General features: G+C 49.7%; 1 protein-coding gene across 3 annotated transcripts in view; it reads right to left on the reverse strand.

The window, feature by feature from the left end:
• The window catches only part of OGDH (oxoglutarate dehydrogenase), a 76,333-nt gene that overhangs the window by 16,342 nt on the left and 44,210 nt on the right, over positions 1–15,781 (reverse strand). For all 3 annotated transcript variants that reach the window (XM_033862845.2, XM_033862847.2, XM_033862846.2), the window contains exons 5-10: positions 15,302–15,417; positions 12,043–12,197; positions 11,757–11,903; positions 11,142–11,232; positions 10,586–10,765; positions 6,275–6,403 (exon numbers count right to left, since the gene is read on the reverse strand). In XM_033862845.2, coding sequence (XP_033718736.1) covers positions 6,275–6,403; positions 10,586–10,765; positions 11,142–11,232; positions 11,757–11,903; positions 12,043–12,197; positions 15,302–15,417 — 818 coding nt within the window. The remainder of the gene's footprint in view (positions 1–6,274; positions 6,404–10,585; positions 10,766–11,141; positions 11,233–11,756; positions 11,904–12,042; positions 12,198–15,301; positions 15,418–15,781) is intronic.

Raw genomic sequence — 15,781 nt, forward strand, 5'->3', positions numbered from 1 at the left:
TATATAATACTGCTTCCTACGGCTTTGCCAAGATTTATACAAAGACTCTTTGGTTTTTATAAACATTCTTTTTTTTTTTTAATTTTTCCCTGAAAAATCTTTTCTTAAAAAAATAAATTTATTTATTTATTTTTGGCTGCATCGGGTCTTCGTTGCTGTGCATGGGCTTCCTTTAGTTGCGTCGAGCAGGGGCTACTCTTCGTTGCACTGCACGGGCTTCTCATTGTGGCGGCTTCTCTTCTTGCAGAGCATGGCCTCTAGGTGCATGGGCTTCAGTAGTTGTGGCCCGTGGGCTCTAGAGCGCAGGCTCAGTAGTTGTGGCGCACGGGCTTAGTTGCTCCGTGGCATGTGGGATCTTCCCTGACCAGGGCTCGAACCCGTGTCCCTGCATTGGCAGGCAGATTCTTAACTACTGCGCCACCAGGAAAGCCCGATAAACATTTTTTTTTAGTAAGTTTTTTTGTTTTTTGTTTTTAAAATTTATTTTATTTTTATTTTTGGCTGCTTTGGGTATTCTTTGCTGCGTCCCGGCTTTCTTTAGTTGTGGTGAGTGGGGGCCACTCTTCATTGTGGTGCGTAGGCTTTTTGTTGCGGTGGCTTCTCTTGCTGTGGAGCACAGGCTCTAGGCACACGGGCTTTGGTAGTTGTGGCACACGGGCTTGGTAGTTGTGGCACACGGGCTCAGTAGTTGTGGCTCACGGGCTCTAGAGCGCAGGCTCAGCAGTTGTTGCACACAGGCTTGGTTACTCCGCGGCATGTGGGAATCTTCCCGGACCAGGGCTTGAACCCATGTCCCCTGCATTGGCAGGCAGATTCTTAACCACTGCACCACCAGGGAAGCCCCCCCACCCCGCCCATAAACATTCTTATACAAAAGCATTTAGCAACTGATGGCTTCCTTAGAAGAAAAATTCAGAATAGGAAATCCTACGTGTGTCCTTAGAGAAACAAGAGCCTCAGCAAAGCACGTCTTTCCTTTCCTGCTACAGATCTTACTGGCCCCATGTCATGATTGATGTTATCAAAAACAGTAAAAAGATTTAAGAAAACATTAGCAAAACTGTAGTTCTTACAGAAGTCTGAGAATTCTTTCTTTATTTATGATGAATTGCTTTTACATAAACTCCTTTATTACACTGACTAAAGAAAAGATTAGAAATAGTCACAAACTGATGAGAACATTAAAAAAAGATGTACCAGGGAGAATTCTGATGAGCACTTACAGAGAACCTTGATCAATCCCAGGGTCCATCTGGGTCTGGGTCTCCCCATAGGGAAATGAGGGTAGGGACCAGGTAAGACAGTGATCATAATATGAACATTACAGCTAGAACACCACAGAAAGTGAACTGCTTCGAAGTTTTGAGACCTCAGTCCCCCAGCTGCCCTCCCCAATATCCACCACTGTTACCGACTTCATTTTTTTTATTTTATTTTTAAAAAATATTTATTTATTTATTTGGCTGTGCCGGGTCTTAGTTGTGGCATGCGGGATCTAGTTCCCTGACTAGGGATTGAACCCAGGCCTCCTGCACTGGGAGCTCGGAGTCTTAATCACTGGACCATCAAGGAAGTCCCTGACTTCTTCATCTTTAAACACATATGGTGGGTGTACGCATACCCACCCACTCACACACACACACAGAGGTGCAGCTATACTCCACGTTCTGCTCTGCACTTCTTTTCCCCACTTAACGTACCTTATAGTTCATTTCAACAGTATATACACATCCTACTCTCTCAAATGGTTTTATTACACTGCAGTTGCAGTTAACTTACATTAGTGCTTATTTATGGGCCAGGCACTATTCTGAGCACTTTATGTATATTAATTTCTATGTATTAATTCATTTAAGCCTTGTAACACATGGATGGATACATCATAAACTACTTAACCAGCTCCCTACTGATGTAGTGGTAGAAACTCTGGTTTCTAGTCTTGCTGCAGCAGTCATAGCTTCCCCACAGTGCCCCTCCATATTATTTACTTATTTCAGTTTTGTACATTTATTTTTTCTTCCAGTTTTATTAAGATATTAATTGTGCAGCAGTGACATATATATTATGTACATATAATATATATATATATATATATATTTTGGGCCACACTGTGTGTCTTGCAGGATCTTAGTTCCCTGACCAGGGATCAAACCCTGGCCCTGGCAGTGAAAGCACCGAGTCCTAACCACTGGGCAGCCCGGGAATTCCCCAAGTGATATCTTTTTTTTTTTTTTTTCGGTACGCGGGCCTCTCACTGTTGTGGCCTCTCCCGTTGCGGAGCACAGGCTCCGGACGCGCAGGCTCAGCGGCCATGGCTCACGGGCCCAGCCGCTCCGCGGCATGTGGGATCTTCCCAGACCGGGGCACGAACCTGTGTCCCCTGCATTGGCAGGCGGACTCCCAACCACTGCGCCACCAGGGAAGCCCCCCAAGTGATATCTTTAAAGAAGACATTTGGGAGTGAGTGTACTAGTAGGAAAACCCCACAAAGTGGAACTGCTGGGTTTGAGAGCGAGAGGGGATGCGAGAGGCAAATGGTCTATCCTGGTTGGAGCCCTGTTTCCTTCAACCCTGCAGCTCTGTCCCTGGCTGCCCCCATCCACGCCACTACCCCTGCTCCCACATGCGCTGGGCGCTCTGCAGCTTTCAGGGCTACCGCATCAACCTGCAGATGAAGCTGGGTGGGCCTGAAGGCCCCAGATTTGGCTAACTAAGGCCCTCACCCAACCCGGACTCTGCACCTTCTTCCCTGTCCTGTTTTCAGTGTCTTCCCCACCCTATTAAATTTTATCCGGTGCAAAAAAAAAAAAAAGGAACAGGGGGCTTCCCTGGCAGCGCAGTGGTTGAGAGTCTGCCTGCTGATGCAGGGGACATGGGACATGGGTTCGTGCCCTGGTCTGGGAAGATCCCACATGCCGCAGATGGCTGGGCCCGTGAGCCATGGCTGCTGAGCCTGCGTGTCTGGAGCCTGTGCTCTGCAACGGGAGAGGTCACAACAGTGAGAGGCCTGCGTACCGCAAAAAAAAAAAAAAAAAGGAACAGGTCTGATTGTTGGAAGTTCTTTTCATTCAGCTGAAATCTGCTGCTTCCTGGTAACTGCTATGCATTGGTGCTGACTCTGCCCATTATATTCCTTGCTTTGTGAAGCATTCATTTATTTGAAAACAGCTCTTATGCTTCTAGGAGTCTTCCATCTTCTGGGCTACATGGTCACGGCTTCCTTTTAGGGTAATTTTCCAGACACTATGTCATCTTAAGACTCTCTCCTCTGGACACAGTCTCACTTAAGTTCAACCAAAATGCTTGATGTTCTGTCATAAGAAGTTTGACAAACCAAAGGCTTACCTGTACTGCATTTGTGTAATGTGATTCTTTTTTTTTTTTTTTTTTTTTTTTTTGTGGTATGTCGGCCTCTCACTGTTGTGGCCTCTCCCGTTGCAGAGTACAGGCTCCAGACACGCAGGCTCAGTGGCCATGGCTCATGGGCCCAGCCGCTCCCCGGCATGTGGGATCTTTCCGGACCGGGGCACGAACCCGTGTCCCCTGCATCGGCAGGCGGACTCTCAATCACTGCGCCACCAGGGAAGCCCATGTAATGTGATTCTTAAATTGAAATACTGTTAAATGTTTATATTGCCAAGACGGAAGGTTTCAAGTCAATGAATAAGAAAAAAGAAACTAGAAAGAGAAGACTAAATTAAACCCAAAGCAAGTAGAAGAAAAGAAATTACAAAGAGCAGAAACCAATGAAATAGAAAACAGGAAAACAACAGAGAAAATGCAATGAAACCAAAGCTGTTCCTTTGAAACCAACAACAAATCTATATAACCGAGAAAAAGAGAAAACACACAAATTACCAATATTAGGAATGAAAGAAGGGATAAAACAACAGACCCTAATAAGAGAACATTGGAAACTTTATGCTCATAAATTTTACAACTTAAATGAAATGAAAAAATTCCATGAAAGACAGAAGTAACCAGAGCTCACTCAAGAAGAAACAGATAACCTGAATAGTCTTGTATTTACTAGAGAAATGGAATTTACACTTAGAAAACAGTGCTCATAGGGACTTCCACTTCTGGAAGATGGAGGAGATGTACCTTTCCCTCCTTCTCCTGCTAATAAGTACAATTAAAAACCCAAGGCATTGTATACATAAGACAAACACTGAAGGCAGACAGAAGCAAGCAGATCAGCCGGGGACCTCCGGTCCCGATGAATGACTGGTGATCATTCCCAGGGCTATCTTTTTGCCTCATATAGCCCAGATTTAGGGCTAGGGAAGCAGGCAACTCAGAAACGCCAACAGGCATAGCAAAAAGACGTTTCAAGGAAAGTGGCTCTCTCTGGCCAGAAGACCAGGAACAGGCCACCTAGCAGTACAGAAGATTTTTAGACAATCATCACCCTGCTGCAGCCAACCCCACAGAAAACACCGTGGCCACCCCCACTTGCCCCAGCAAAGGCCCGGTGTCCCCAGCAGCCCCCTTAGGCTTCTGGTAATTAGGCAACCACTCCATCCCTGGTATTAGTGGAGGCTACTTGGGAAGCAGTAACAAAGCACCCTTGTCCCACCCTCCGTCCCCTCCCTTCCCTGGGTATCAACAGACCTGGGGTGGGGAACCTGGACCCCTACCCCACCTGGCAGTAACAAGTGTCCCCCAACCCCGACCCGAAATGTCCAGAGGACACCTCCTATAACAGGAGATTTAAATAAGATTCTGAGTTTCATAACATATCCTCAAAATGTCTGGTTTCATAAGAAATCACTTGTTATACCAACAACCAGAAAAATCTTAGCTTGAATGAGAAAAAGCAATCATTAGAAGCCAACACTGAGATGACACAGATTTTAGAATTACCTCACAAAGACCATAAAATTAAAATTCAAAGCAAACTTCATAAAAATACCTCAATAAAAATTATGAACATTCCTGAAATACATGAAAAAATAGAAACTCAGCAAAGAAACAGAAGATACAAGAAGAACCAAGTGGAAACTTTAGAGTTGAAAAATCAAACAAACAAACAAACCCCCCCCGGGGGGGGGTGGAAATCAGGGAAAAAAAACCCAAACCTGAATGGAGGTGCTCTATAGCAGAATGGAAGGGAGAAAGGAAAGACTCAGAGAACTTAAAGATGGAACAGAAATTACCCAATCTAAACAAATGGAGAGGGACTTCCCTGGTGGTGCAGTGGTTAAGAATCCGCCTGCCAATTCAAGGACCACAGGTTCAAGCCCTGGTCTGGGATGATGCCACATGCCGCGGAGCAACTAAGCCCGTGTGCCATAACTACTGAGCCTGCGCTCTAGAGCCCGTGCACCACAACTACTGAGCCCACATGCCACAACTACTGAAACCCACGTGCCTAAAGCCCGTGCTCCACAACAAGAGCAGCCACCGCAATGAGAAGCCCACGCACCACAATGAAGAGCAGCCCCAATAGAGAAAGCCCACGTGCAGCAATGAAGACACGATGCAGCCAAAAATAAACAAATAAATTAATTTTAAAAGAAGAATAAATAATCAAAAAAAACCCCCAAAAAACCGCACCAAAAAAACCCAACCAATCAACCAAGCAAAAAACTCCTGGGATGGAATTCACCTGACTCTGGAGACTACTCATGGAAAAATTTTTTTCTTTAAAAAAAAAAAATCCCCCTGTGTCTTGGGCTTCCAATCCCTGTGAATGATCTTTGCTGTACTCTTCCAGATTGAAGACCATTCCTGTTAGCATCTCAGCCCCTACCCAAAAAAGCAGTAAAGACTCTCTGTGTTTGGTCATCTGTTTAAAACACAGTTCAGAGGTTGTTTTTAGACCTTTCTCTTTCCTTGGCACCTTTTCAATATCTATTTTATGAAACAACCTATAATGAATTATTTCCATTAAAATTAATATTTTAAGAATATATAATGCCATGAGAAAACACTGTGGTAAATAAGAAGTGGATATAAAACTGTGTGTATGGAACCCAGTTTCTTAAAAGAGGAAAGCCATCTATATGCTTGTGGATATGGAAGAAAATATTCTGAAATAACACCATGATCTTAAACACTGTAATTAAAATCTCTCCACTTTAAAGAAAGTTTCCTGTTTGTCCAAGTTTATTAATCAGAAAACAACAAATGTATTAAATGATGAAACCATGTCATTCTAAGTAAGGCTGATGTGAGCGTAGAAGCCTCAGGAGAAAGTCTAATTGATGCTGTGGCCTCCACAGCCTTCTCTGCTGCAAAGACCCCAGAGCCCGCCTGGAGCCCAGGTTACCTGGTTGTTGACGACCACGTGGACAGTGCCGTGAGTCGTGTAGGACGGCAGGTCACTCAGGTGGAAGGTCTCGTACACGATGCCCTGGCCGGCAAACGCAGCATCCCCGTGCAGAAGGATGGACATGACCTGCAGACATGCAAAGGAGACCCCACATGTGACATGGTCCTGACCACCACGTCCACAAGGCACACTGGAGATTCAGTCACAATCCACTTTTCAAAAAATGATGTATTTTGAGATAATTTCGAACTTAGAAAGAAAATGGCAGGAAGGCACAAAGACCCCCAGGCCCCCCCAGCACCCCCTTCCCCCTGAGAATGTGCTCCATGAGGGTGCCCTCCATGTCTGCACACCAGCCACCCTACCATCATCTGCTGCAGAGCCAATGCCCATCACCCCTGAACCCACCACGCAGGACCCTCTCATCAGGAAAGCAATGCTGGCCCAGACCCCACGTGGACGTGCTCTTAGGGCCACGCCTCTTTAGCCTCTCGACCTGGAGCAGCCCATTGTGTCTCCCGTCTCCACGTCGCGGACAGGCCTTGGGCTCTGATGGTCCTGTGTGACCAGACTCAGGAACGGTGCATTCCGTACCAGGGGACGCCAGAGCTGGCCTACCCCACGTGGATGAAGTTGACTTGGATCACATGGACAGGTAGCTGTCTGTTTCTCCCTTTTTTTTTTTTTTTTTTTTGGTCACGCTGCGCAGCATGTGGGATCCTAGTTCCTCAACCAGGGATCGAACCTGCACCCCCTGCAGTGGAAGTGCAGAGTCTTAACCACTGGACCGCCAGGAAGTCTGTGTTTCTCCCTTTAAACTCGCCATTTCTCCTCGGTAACGAGAACAGTGAGGAGAACTTCTAGATCTTGCTCCTTACCACACCTCCACCCACCCAGCAGCCTGAGCGGCACCCCGGGATGCTGCCAGGTGTCACTCCTACCTCACGCGCTGGCATTCCACAAAAGCTTTCTCTTCTCGACTTTTATTTATTTGTATTAATATGTGCTCCCGGATTCCTGTTTTATTCAGCTGGCTGTAACTGACTAGTATCTGTAGTTATTTGGATGCTCACACTGCCCCATACTTGGCGTGGGGGTCCCGTGCCATCTGGACAGGCCCCATGGCTCGTGGGGGCCTCCGTGCTTTCTGGCACAACAGAGATTTCAGCCCCCTGCTGCACTGTTCCTGCCCAGCCCTGGAATCAGACACTTCTCTAAGGAGCCTGGTTCCTTCAGTGGAGGACGGCACTGAAGACTAGTATTTGTGTGCTCATCACCACTAGAAACATCACACTTCTAGGCTCTTCCAGCACAGAGCCAAAAACCAGAAGCACAGGTTCACGCACACAGAGATTTCTAAGTCTGTACACTGCACAACTGTGATGCCTCCAATTCCAACCCTTTTTCTGGGCCTTCCTCCTTCCGCGTTTATAAACATCTCCTACCCCGTGAGACACTGTTCCCACTGTCCGCAGCACATTACCTGTTTGCTTGGTACAGCCCCACGGCCCTGCCACCCCTGCTCCTTGACGCCCTCTTGCTGTGTTTACTCAGCTCCTGTCACCTCCCTGGTCCGCAGCGCCAGGAAGAGAAGGTCCACGTGCTCTTCAGGGACAAAAATCTAGATTTTTTTTTTTAGCAGAACCCCATGTGTCCTGCCCTGAGGGACACAGGGACGCTGTCTGGGACAGGTGGAAGTGGACACAAGTGTCGGGTCTGCGCAGGGACCTCCTCAGAGGATTGCAGCCTTGCCAGGGCCCAAACGACCGGGGGACACGGTGCCTCTTCCTGCTCGCCAGGACGTGCGTTTCTCTGCAGAGCCTTCTCTGTACAACCTCGGCCTTCTGCCGTCGGGCACCTCAGGGTCAGCCTCCCCTCTCCTCACGCTGTTTCTCTTGATCTTCTGGAGAAGCTGTATTGTGCCCCTTGCTAGGTTGCACTCGGTCCCTTGTGTTCCTCAGCGCAGCGCTGCTTGCTAAAATCACACACCCTGGCGGCCCGATCTGGACCCAGGTAGGAGCGGGCCTCCGTCCGTGGCAGGCCACCCGCGGCGCTAGGGAGCTGCTTTCCCACATGAATGCCCCAAGGGCCACATCAGCCCTGAGCCAAGCTGGGTCAGGCTCAGTCTTGCACCAGGTTATAGAACAACCTTGGCCACATTTATAGAAATTACATAGTTTTTTTCTGAAACACTGAAGGTTATGTAACAAACACTCCAGCTCCCTGGATTCTGGGTTTAACAGAAATCAGATAATTGCCTAAGGGTTTGGGAAGCGTAGCCAGGAGAGCAGGTGTGAAGGACTGGTGGGGTCTGGACCCGCCCGCTGAGCACGGGCAAGGGTGGGCTCAGATAGAGGGGCGGGGGCAGGGGCCTGGAGGGATGGGCCGTCCACGCCAGGCAGGGCACTCCCATGGACAGGGCACTCCCTCAGACAAGTGCCTGGTGACCACACAGGGCTAATCAGCCTCTCCTGGCCTCAGGATGGATTGCTGTGATCATCTGAAGCATGTTAGACACCCTCCACCACTTCTCCCTAGTTCTTTCATTCCTTTTCAGGACGTCTCCAGCATTCTAAGCAAGCGATGATGGAGTGGCTTTTCGTCTGTAATTTATGAACGTGGATGTCACAAAGTTTTCTGCAATCCTGTTCCCTTCCCTGGCCCCAAATGCCTGGGCAAGGGTTCCAGCCACAGACAGCGGAAATGCTGGAGGCACTGGTCACTGATGCTGGTTTCCTCCCTATCCGTCCCCGGCCACTGTGTCACTGGTGGTCTCGGGGGCTGCACAGGAAGCCACTTTCTACCCTCTTGGAGTTTCTGAGGCACCATCCAGGCCCCCAAGCTCAGAAAAGTAACTCTCATGTCCCGACACCCTCCCCGTGGGCCACACTCTTTGTGGTGCAGGAACCACTTCCTGTTCCCAATGCCACCTCTGGTCGGGATCCCGTTACCCTCTAACCGTCCAAACACAGTACGAGTAGACTCACAGTGTTTTAAATTATAGAACCTAGTAGACTAATGCTTGGTTCCACCTCTAAAAAGTCTGACCTCTCTCCAGGGCATCCCTGGGCCAGGCTGCCCTGCCCAGCTCCTCCCTGCTCTGCCCACAGCACAACCCCACCTCCATCCTTGTCCTTCTTTCATCGCCAGAGAATGTCCTTTTCTTCCCGTCTACCTAAATCCTGCTGTTTCTTTAATTAAATATGACAACTACCTACTCTATCGATGAGAGGATTTGTCTGCCTTTCATTCCACTTCCTTCCACACCCATATACGTCTTCTGAAGTTCTTTACCAGTGAACCTGCAGCTTTACATCACACTGTGTATGTTCTGTTAGCTTCCTCACATATGACCCTATTTCTAGGAAGAACAAGAGATGCTTGAGAGTAGGTTGGTGATGCTGACTTTGAACATGCCCCAGAATGCACAGGCAGACATTACAAAAACTTGATTTTTCTTATTGCTTGGCTTTGAGGTTATCATTAAGTAATAAGAACTGTACAATTTGTTACAGACAGACTTCTACTTTGAGGTTAAACAAGGACAAACAGTTAAAATCCACTGAGGATTTCTATACGTAAGTAGGCTGTCCAACCAACATTAAACATTCAGTGTCACACACCTGGAAAATGCCGGTACCAGGGCCCCCCGGAACTCGAGCTGTTCTCCATCTCTAAACGGTGCCACCCTGCTACAAACTCGAACACCTCTCCTCCCATCTATCAGTATTTTTTTTTTTTTTTTTTTTTTTTTGCGGTACGCGGGCCTCTCACTGCCGTGGCCTCTTCCGTTGCGGAGCACAGGCTCTGGACGCGCAGACTCAGCGGCCATGGCTCACAGGCCCAGCCGCTCCGCGGCATGTGCGATCTTCCCGGACCGGGGCACGAACCCGTGTCCCCTGCATCGGCAGGCGGACTTTCAACCACCGCGCCACCAGGGAAGCCCCCCATCTGTCAGTTTTACAGTTCCTCCTTTAGGCTCACCCACATCTTTTCCTTAAGACTCTCTCCTCCTGTTCAGTGACAAAGGCTCTTTGTCCGCCATGATACTGTACAAGACTAGCTTCTCCACAGGTGTGGTGACAATGAAAGCAATCTACTCCCCACCTAGCTCTGGTGATCACAACTTGGAAGGAAGCATTATCTGTAACGGATTAATTTATTAATACTATGGCTACTCTTTCAAAATCCATTCAGAATATTTTGTTAAATTCCAGAAACATGAGGTCTGGGACGTGCCTGAGGCTGTGAGCCGGTCCTGGACCATGTGGCCTCAGGGCTGCCCCTGGCCAGCCCCCGTGGCCTTACCTTCTTTCCCTCGGTGTCCCCGCAGTAAAACTGCTCAGCTTTAGTCTTGCCCATCACCACGGGATCGGCAGCCTCCAGGTGGGAAGGGTTCGCCACCAGTGACAGGGTGATGTTCCTGTCGGTCACACGGTTGATCCGCCGGTGATACATGCCCAGGTGGTACTTCACGTCTCCAGAACCCTGAAGGTACAAACAGTCAGTCTTCATCCTGGGCATGGAGATGCTTACTCTTCACGACAGCGCTGTCCTGTATTACTTCTCCTCCCAGAACCCCCATTCCTGGAAGGATGGAAAGCCTTTCCCCAGAACGGCTCTACCTAGGGCACAGGGAGAAGGTCCCTCAACCAGAGGCGCACATCCCAAACCCCAGCGGGGAGGACTGCGGGGGCTGCCAAGCCTCTGATCTCTCTTTTCTCCGGGAGGTCGGCCACCGGCCACCTCCTCTGTGAGTGGTATGGAGGATCCCAGGCCCAGGTGCTTCCGGAGAAACAAGTGGAACCAGGGTCTGGTGTGGGTCGGAGCTATGCTAGTTTCTAAAAGAAATCAGGTGTCTCACCTCATCAGCTGCCTCCAGCTTTGAGTCGAACTGACAGAAAATCTGCTCCAGCTCCTTCCTGATGACGTTTGCAAGCACGTTCAGCCGCCCTCTGGTACACAGAGGAGCGAGCAGGGCCTGAGCTGTGTTCCGGGCAGCAGGCAATGCTGTTCTAGCCCCTTCCTCCCCCGATGGACAGGCAGTGCCTCGGTTTGCAGCCCGAGAGGAGCTGAGAGCAGAGCTGATGGGACACTCAGCCTCTGCTTGCCCGGCACCCAGGGCCACGACGAGGTGGGAGGAAGAAAGGTAGAAAACGGAGAAACACTGCCGGCCTGCGGCGAACGCTCCACCCTCAGCCTCCGCTGCCGCCTCAAGCTGAGGTCTCCGCTCCACGTCACCGAGCAGCCTTCCCTCTAGGTTAACCTCCCTCAGTGGTGATCCCGACAAGGGCATGAGGCCAAGATGCCTGCCTAAAACCACTATGGCCTTGAGTGTGACAGTGGCTACTGAGGGAGGGGGATGCTGTGGCGATGGCTGTCCCAGGACAGGGGTGCAAGTGCGTTCCAGGCGAGCCAGCCTCTTTGCTGGCCTAGTGCCCCACCCCGTGCTCTGGATGCATGAAGGGCAGCCAGGTACCTGTGCGGCATCCCCATGATCACGTAGTCCACTCCGTTCTCACTTGACTTGTCAATGATGGTCTTGAGGGCAGGAATCAGCACCTCGCAGCCTTCGAGACCAAAGCGCTTCTCAGATGACCACTTCCGCTGCAGGAACTCCTCAAACCTGGACAGGAACCAAGCCACTCTGAAGAGCCAAGTCGCCAGGGCCAACCTTGCTCTCGTGGGGCTGTGGCCACGCTCCAAACCCACCCACCCCTGTCAACAGGCTGTGCCACACTGACGGGACCAGTGCAGCCCCGTACCTGGTGGAGCGCACTAGCCGGGCCAGCAGGGTCCGCTTCTCCTCGTTGGTGAACTGCATGATCCCAGGCGTCTCGAATTTCTGCCGGATCCACTGGCACTGCTCCAGGTCATTGATGAACATGAACTCCACCCCAATGTGCTGGCAGTACGCCATCTGTTTTTCACGCACACACACACGATCAAGGGGATGTCCCCCCAGGCGTGTTGACTGCCCACTCAGCCAGAAGGCTGGCAGGAACAGGTGGCCTCCCTTTCAAATGCAACAGAGCCAGCTGTGATCTGGGGCACCAAGTTTGGGCCCACAACCTCCTCTCACTCCGAACCTGGCCATGAAATACTTCCTCCACAGAGTACAGAGCCCAATAGGCAGGGAGGGGACAGTGAGAACCACTAAGCCGAGACATGCTCCCCTCATGGTGGGAGGACAGAAGCACCAGCCCAGGGATGGGGAAGCTCCTGGGGAAGACAGGTTCTCTGACCTCAAGGTCAGACTGTGCCCACCACCCTGAGAAAGAAAGGCCCTGTACTGCCGGTGGATATCACAGCTCAGTGGCCACTTAAGTTAGCAGGCTTTTATTTATTTTTAAAATTTATTTATTTATGGCTGCGTTGGGTCTTTGTTGCTGTGTGTGGGCTTTCTCTAGTTGTAGCAAGCTGGGGCTACTCTTCGTTGCGGTGTGCGGGCTTCTCGTTGTGGTGGCTTCTCTTGTTGCGGAGCACAGGCCCTAGGCACGCGGGCTCCAGTAGTTGCGGCACGCGGGCTCAGTAGTTGTGGCTCATGGGCTCTAGAGCGCAGGCTCAGTAGTTGTGGTGCACAGGCTTAGCTGCTCCACGGCATGTGGGATCTTCCCGGACCAGGGCTCAAACCCATGTCCCCTGCATTGGCAGGAGGATTCTTAACCACTGCTTTTAGGAATTTAAAAAGCAATGCCCTGGTGTGCCAATAATTTTTTAAAATTAATTAATATATATATATTGGCCACGCTGCACATCTTGTGGGATCTCAGTTCCCTGACCAGGGATCAAACCCAGGCCACGGTAGTGATACCGCTGAATCCTAACCACTAGGTCACCAGGGAACTCCCGACAATAAGTTTTAGAGCCCACAGATGCCTTTCAACAACTTCGCAGCAGCCATGCTGACCAAGCACTTAGAGGGCCGGGTTCTGCTTGGTGGTTCTGTCTGTGACCCCCTTTGGTTTTCACAACAGACATGGAAACTGGCTGGCACAGTGCAGGGTGAGGATGCACCTGGGATCCCAGTGGTGGGTCCAGATGTGACACCAGAGCAGGGGTGGGCACCTCTGCATGTTAATTCTATGATAATGAAACAAAGGGACATTTGCTTGAACTCAAAATAATGGCCAACCACAACGCGCTCACTATCATCCTAGCCAAGAGGAGGAAAATCTTGCCTAGGGACAAAAAGAGGAGATGGAGCTGGGAAAGACCTTGGTGTTTAAGGTGTTTTCATTAACTCCAAAACTATATTTCCCTGAGGACACCTCATGTGATAAACTGGGAACTTTTAAACTGGATGCACAAGAAGCCCAGGGATGGGGGGTGCTGGCCTGCCTTCCCTGACTTCAGAGCCAGCGCGTGTCACCACTTCCACCGGAGCTGTACAGTGACAGTGCCCTGATCTACTGAGCCGCAGAAGAAAGTGTATTTCTACACAAACACATTTGAGAAAACATGGCCCAGCCACAGCGTCTGTTAACATGAACCTTGAACCTTCCTCCATCAGCTTAAAAAAGGGTGCATCTTCCCTGGGACCCAAGTCTGAGTTGTAAGCCTAGCAGAGAGGAGAGGAAGGGGTGGGGAGAGAGGGGAGGGGAAGGGGAGAGGGGAGGGGAGGGGAAGAGAATGAAGGAAGGGAAAGGGGGAGAGGAGGGGGAGGGAGGAAGTGGGGAGGGAAGAGGCGGGGAGGGGGAGGGGGCTCCCTCCTTTACCCATGAAGGCAGGAGAACACGCCCGTGCTCCTTATGCCTGATGGGCAGGTATGTCCATTAATGAACAATTAAAGGCTCAAAGGAAATTATTAGGTCAAAAACAGTATGTCTCCATTATTATCAGCATGAATTTAGCTATTAACTTGGACACATAGTTACTGGGCCCCTGGATCATATTTTGTTTCTCCTGTTCTTGGCTCAATCCCCAGGAGAAAAGGGCAGGGAGTTTTAGGTGCCGATTCTTAGCTTCTCTCTCTAGTGAGACGTTAGGAAGCCAAGAAATTGCACTCGCTCTAAATATTCAAAGAGCTGCAAGTTGATTATTATGTCACAGGACCAAGAACATACTTAAGCTCTGTCAGCTCACACAGCCGCCCAGTGCACGCACATGTCACGTGTAAACATACCTAACCCACCATCATCGGGTGAGTGTTCACAAATATCTGTAAACAACGAGAAGGGGTATTCCTAACTGGGACAAGTCAGAATGGTAGGCTCTCTTGGAAGAGCCCTGGACGTGGGGCCCTCTGGGGACAGGGGGTGCTATGGCTGGGACCCCTGGAGTCCAGGTCCAAGGGTCCACAACAGCCCAACTCCTGGGTTCTGGCACTGGATGAAATGAGAGCCGTGCATGGCTCTCTGCCCCTTTCAAATGCTGGATCAGTACAACCTGGGGCTCGAGCAGTCGCTTGTAAACACAGCTGCGTATCCCTATCTCCGGGAGATTTGTAAAAATGCACATTTCCAGGCTCCAAAACCAGAGCTGACTCAGTTGGGCCAGGAATCTCCCCAGGCGTTCCTATTCAAGTTGGCTTGGGAATGACACCCTTTATTTACCTAATGCTTTAGGACACATTTTTTTTTTTTTTTTTTCTGGTACGTGGGCCTCTCACTGTTGTGGCCTCTCCCATTGCGGAGCACAGGCTCCGGACTCGCAGGCCCAGTGGCCATGGCTCACGGGCCCAGCCGCTCCGTGGCATGTGGGATCCTCCCGGACCGGGGCACGAACCCGTGTCCCCTGCATCGGCAGGCGGACTCTCAACCACTGCGCCACCAGGGAAGCCCAGGACACATTTTTTAAAGTCGGAAGCAAAGTCTACATTTTGTTATGGTTGATTGTAAAAATAAAAAAACATGGAATTTCATCAACAAAATAGCAAAAAACAGAACAAAACAATTCCCCTTCCCTTACATTAAAAAAATATATAGGATCAAGAGAAAAACAACCTAGTCTGGAGGCCTCCTGCCAACACAAGTTTTTAGCAAGTCCACTGGAGTTTTCTGGAAACGACTTGTGTTTTCTTACCTCCAGGCGCCGGATGATCTCCCGCAGCGGAAGGGCCGACTCCTGTCCGCCGATGAACGTGGTGGTGGGCAGGTGGAAGACCTTGTCCAGGTCAGACTCGTCCAGGCCGTAGAACCCTACGGGGGTGAGGAGAGATGGGCACAGCCATACGGGGGCCACAGTTTAGGAAAAGGGGGAGGGACTCCCCGGGGGAGAGAAAAAAGAAGAACAAAATCATAAAAACCTCTGTTATGTATGAAAATAAATACTATATTACAGCCAGAAACACAAAGTTTAGCAACAAACAGAAGCTGAGTATATTACTGGCATCACAGGTAAAGGAGAATAAATTCATATGATGCATATATTAGTCCAGTGCACCAATTATTCATAATTTAGAGAAAAATGTATTTCAAGGCCCCACAGACACAAAGCGATTTAGGTTTGAAAAGGCACTGGGTAAGTCAATCAGAAAGCAAATGAAAAACAGTTAAGGAGAGA

This window comes from Tursiops truncatus, chromosome 9 (genome assembly GCF_011762595.2).
Source record: "Tursiops truncatus isolate mTurTru1 chromosome 9, mTurTru1.mat.Y, whole genome shotgun sequence".
Classification (NCBI taxonomy): domain Eukaryota; kingdom Metazoa; phylum Chordata; class Mammalia; order Artiodactyla; family Delphinidae; genus Tursiops; species Tursiops truncatus.